Raw genomic sequence first — 4,856 nt, 5'->3', positions numbered from 1 at the left:
TGATATGACATATTATGCTATGGGGTTATGCCCCTATTCTGATTCTTCTGTGTTGTGGCACCAGCGTCGGGAGGGTGGCCACGTTCTGTCTGCCGAGTCCCTTGGCAGGGGCCGGATTTGATATGACATATGTTTCTGTACACACTCTGCATGTTTTGAAATTATGTATCTGATACTTTGGATTTTCTGTTCACTTTCTGTACGTTCTGTACCAGTTATGATCTTGTTTCTGTAATTCAGGTTTTCCATATTCAGTACATATTTCGTACTGACCCCCTTTCTTCGGGGGCTGCGTTTTCATGCCGCGCAGGTACCGACGACAGGTTTGCTGATCCGTCCGCTTAGGATCTTATTCTGCTATTTTGGAGCGCTCTTTTATTCAGAGCCATCTTTTGGTATAGTCTGTCACTTCTATATACGTATATTCTCGTTCATGGGTACGGCGGGGCCCTGTCCCGTCATATGATTCTGTCGGTCTGTTTAGAGGTCTGTGGACATGTTTGTGGGTTGGGGTCTTTCTGTACAGTTGTGTGCTTATGTTGTGTTTGGGCGATCCCATTCGCCGCGGCGGCCGGTCCGCATATATTTAAATGTTGCTCTGTTGGCCCTGTGTGGCCTTTATTGGTATTTTCTGCATGCAGGGTATATTGGGTAGTCCGTAAAACAAAGGAAACTCTGCCGATTTTGTTTTTTAAAATTGACTAAATTTGAAATAAAGCCTTGTCGGCTTCTCCTATATGCGAGAATGCGTTTGATACAATTTGAGATAGCATTGATAGATGTGTTCGGGTGCCCAGATCGGGCACTAGTCACGGCCTACGGGGTTGGGTCGTGGCACCAATCCTTTCCGAAAGAACTTATAAAAATTCGTTGTGAACTGAGTACCATGATCTGAAATAATAGACACTGGGATCCCATGCAATCTGACAATTTCTTGAATATAATACTTGGCGTAATCTTCTGCTGAATCTGTGGTCTTGACTGGAAAAAAGTGCGTTGACTTAGTAGTCCACAATCACCCAAATCGAGTCATATTTCCGAAATGAGTGAGGTAAACCTGTTATAAAGTCCATATTTATCATTTCCCATTCCCAAATGGGAATGTCAATATTCTAAGACAACCCACCAAGCCTCTGGTGTTTAGCTTTCACCTACTGACAATTCAGACGCTTAGCCACAAAATCCGCTACATTCTTTTTCATGTCGTTCCACTAATAAATCTCCTTAAGGTCATGATACATCTTCATGGAACCTGGGTGGATGGAATACCTGGAATTGTGAGCTTCTGAAATAATTCGCTCTCTAAGCCCATCTACGTCTGGAACACATAATCTGCCTCAGTACCTCATGGTACCATCATCTCCCCTTTGTTCGAAAGTTTTTGTCTTATGCTTGTGAATCCCCTCATTCAGCTGCAGTAAAAGTGGATCATCAAACTGTTTCTCCTTCACTTCGACTACTAAGGAGGAATAAGCCCTGTTTTGAACAACAACTCCACCATATTCGGAGCCCAAGAGTCAAAATCCTAGGTTTCCCAAGCGGTGAACTTCCCATGCCATAATTCTCTTATCGGCCTCAACGTGAACTAAACTTCCCATGGATCGCCGACTAAGAGCATCGGCTACTACATTCGCTTTCCCCAGATGGTAAAGGATATCTATATCATAATTCTTAAGCAACTCGAGCCATCTTCTGCGTCTAAGATTCAACTCCCTCTGCTTTAAAATATATTGAAGGATCTTGTGATCAGTGAAGATATCCACGTGAACCCCATACATACAGTGACGCCATATCTTAAGTGCAAAAACCACAACTATTAATTCCAAGTCATGAGTCGGATAATTCTTTTCTTGAGCCTTAAGTTGTCAGGATGCATAGGCTAAAACCTTACCATGCTACATTAGGACACATTTGAGACCAACTCCTGAAGCATCACAGTACACTACAAACCTTTCAGTTCCCTCTGGTAGCGTCAGAACAGGGGCAGAAGTCAACCTCATTTTCAACTCCTCAAAACTTTGTTCACATGTATCTGACCATTGAAACTTGACCTTCTTCTGAGTCAACTTAGTCAATGAAGCTGAGATAGAGGAAAATCCCTCTACAAAACCCCTATAATATCCTACCAGACCCAAGAAGCTTCTTATCTCTATTACTCAAGTGGGTCTGGGTCAATTCTTCGCAGCATCTATTTTTTGAAAATCCACTCTAACGCCTTCACCTAAAATTACAAGGCCTAGAAACGCCACTGGCCTTACCCAAAATTCGCACTTTGAAAATTTCGCATAAAGCTTACGATCCTAAAGTGTCTGCAACACTATTTTGAGATGTTCTACATGATCAGTCTCACTATGGGAATACACCAAAATGTCATCAATAAAGACAATTATAAATAAATCAATGTAAAGCTTGAAGACCCTGTTCATGAGATCCATGAAGGCTGCTGGTGCATTTGTCAACCCAAATGACATGATAAGAAATTTGAAATGATCATAACAGGTTCTAAAAGTGGTATTTGGTATATCAACTTCCTTAATCTTTCACTGATGGTATCCTGATCTGAGGTCAATCTTGGAATAACACTAGGCACCCTGAAGTTGGTCAAATAAATCACCAATTCTGGGGAAAGGATACTTGTTCTTAATGGTGACTTTTTTCAACTGACGGTAGTCAATGCATATGATTAAGGATATATCTTTCTTTTGGACAAACAGGATTGGCGCGCCCTACGGCGAGACACTTGGCCTAATAAATCTCTTGACAAGAAGATTTTTCAACTGGATTTTAACTCTTTCAACTCTGCTGGAGCCATTCTGTATGGCAGAATAGATATCAGCTCGGCGCTGGGAAGTAGATCAATTCCAAAGTCTATCTCCCCATCGGGAGGAACTCTGGGGAGATCTTCTGGGAAAACTTCTGGAAACTCATTAACGACTGGTAACTGGAGAGTTGGGGTCTGGGTATTTGTATCTTTGACTCGGACTAAGTGATAAATATACCCCTTGGAATCCATTTTTCTAGATTTGAGATAAGAAATAAACCTACCCCGAGGTACTACTGAATTGCCCTTCCATTCTATGACTGGTTCATTAGGAAACTCAAAGCTTACTATTTTAGTTCTATAACCTGTTGTGGCATAACATGAAGCCAACCAATCCATACCCATGATTACATCGAAGTCTACAATTTCCAAATCTACTAAGTCGGCTACGGTACAGCGGTGATAGACCATAACTGGACAACCTCTATAAATGCACCTAGCTATAACTGACTCTCCAACTGGAGTGGACACTTCAAAGGGTTCATGCAACTTTTCTATTTCTATCCCAAATTTATTAGCAACAAAAGAGGTTACATATGATAAGGTGGATCTTGGGTCAATATGGGCATAAACATCAAAGGTGAAAACTGTTAATATACCTGTGACAACAGTTGTGCGTGCCTCTATATCCGGATGACCTGCTAGTGCATATAAGCAATTCTGACCTCCGCCTATGTTACAAGACTTAGCAGCACCACGCCTTGACTGAGCTTGAGCATTCTGAGGAGCTGCTGAATTTGTGGACTGAGCCACACTACCTCCAGCATCCTGACTCGCTAATGGACAGTCCCTTTAAAAATGGACCTGCTGGCCACACCCATAACATATATCCATACCCATGCGACACTCCCCTGAGTGTCTATTACCACACTTGTTGTAAACTGGGTTAGCATAAGTCTTTTGACCCAAACTGGCTTGAGACTAGGGGCCTGCTGCCCTGAAACTCTGTCTTTTCGGATTATGCCTGAACTTTGGGGCTGGGGCACTGGCTGTAGATGGAGCGGGTCCTGACCTATTTTTTATGAACTTCCTGCCTCCACCTCCCTAAGATCCCCCATAATTGAAGTTATCTGCAAACTTCGCCCTCTTATTGAATTCCACGTCTCTATGTTTCTGCAGTGCCTCTTCTTTCTTCATTCTGTCCTTGTTACCTTGTACAAAAGCAACCACCTTGGTAATGGTCATGTCTTTGTTTTGAGCAGCGGTATTAGTATCACCAAAAAAGTCGGGTATAAGTCCCAACACAAATCGCCTAACTCTATCCCTTACATCGGAGACCATATGCGGAGCATACTTGGCCAAAGAAACAAACTTGAGGTAGTACTCGTTGACACTCATGTTATTCTGCTTGAGTCTCTCAAATTCAAAGGCCTCTCTGACCTCTAGCGCCAGAAGTGGTCAATAAAAGCGTCTACAAATTTATCCCAAGTCATAGGAGACGCACTTCCCCTCGTGACTGTTCCCGCGGCTTATACCAAATATGAGCAACATCCTGCAACTGATAAACTCACAACTCTGCTGCCTCTATCTCAATAGCATGCATAATACGAAAAACCTTCTGAAACCCATCCATGAAATTTTGCAGATCCTCCGCCTTAATAGACTCTGTGAACACTGGAGGCTTCATACGCAAAAATTCCTAGGTCGTGGAACTGGACGACCCTCCACTAGTACCTGTGCTTGGAACCGTTCCATAACGTTGTGCTTAGGTAGCAACAATTTTAGTGAGCAGCTGGATAGCGCCCCTAGCTTCCATGTCAGTGGAACTAGGCGGCAGGACAGGGGTACAGACCTCTGCAGGCCCTCTAGTAGCAGGTGGGGGTCCACCTCTGGAGCAACATTAGCAATAGCTCTCTGGCTAGTAGTTGAAGTGGCTAAAGTCCTCTTGGTGTAATTTTTTTTCGCAGGCATTTTCTGAAATACGTAATACGCATGAGTTAGAAAAATTGCTAAAAGCATAGCTCTAATTGTACGATCTAGAATACGAAAGAAGTGACACAATCCTAGATGTATTGGAGGTCAACTGTTTACCAGT

General features: G+C 42.9%; 1 protein-coding gene across 1 annotated transcript; it reads right to left on the bottom strand.

The window, feature by feature from the left end:
* Positions 1-2,773: 2,773 nt before the first annotated feature.
* On the bottom strand, positions 2,774-4,159 carry LOC132619819 (uncharacterized). The gene is made up of 3 exons (XM_060334601.1): positions 3,900-4,159; positions 3,244-3,611; positions 2,774-3,126 (listed from the first exon to the last, which is right to left on the bottom strand). The coding sequence occupies exons 1-3, from the start codon at positions 4,157-4,159 to the stop codon at positions 2,774-2,776; spliced, it is 981 nt and encodes a 326-aa protein (XP_060190584.1).
* Positions 4,160-4,856: the final 697 nt, after the last annotated feature.

Source organism: Lycium barbarum, chromosome 11 (genome assembly GCF_019175385.1).
Source record: "Lycium barbarum isolate Lr01 chromosome 11, ASM1917538v2, whole genome shotgun sequence".
NCBI classification, from domain to species: Eukaryota; Viridiplantae; Streptophyta; class Magnoliopsida; order Solanales; family Solanaceae; genus Lycium; species Lycium barbarum.
The sequence above is the reverse complement of the archived record's forward strand: the minus strand, read 5'-3'. Positions and strand labels throughout refer to the sequence as shown.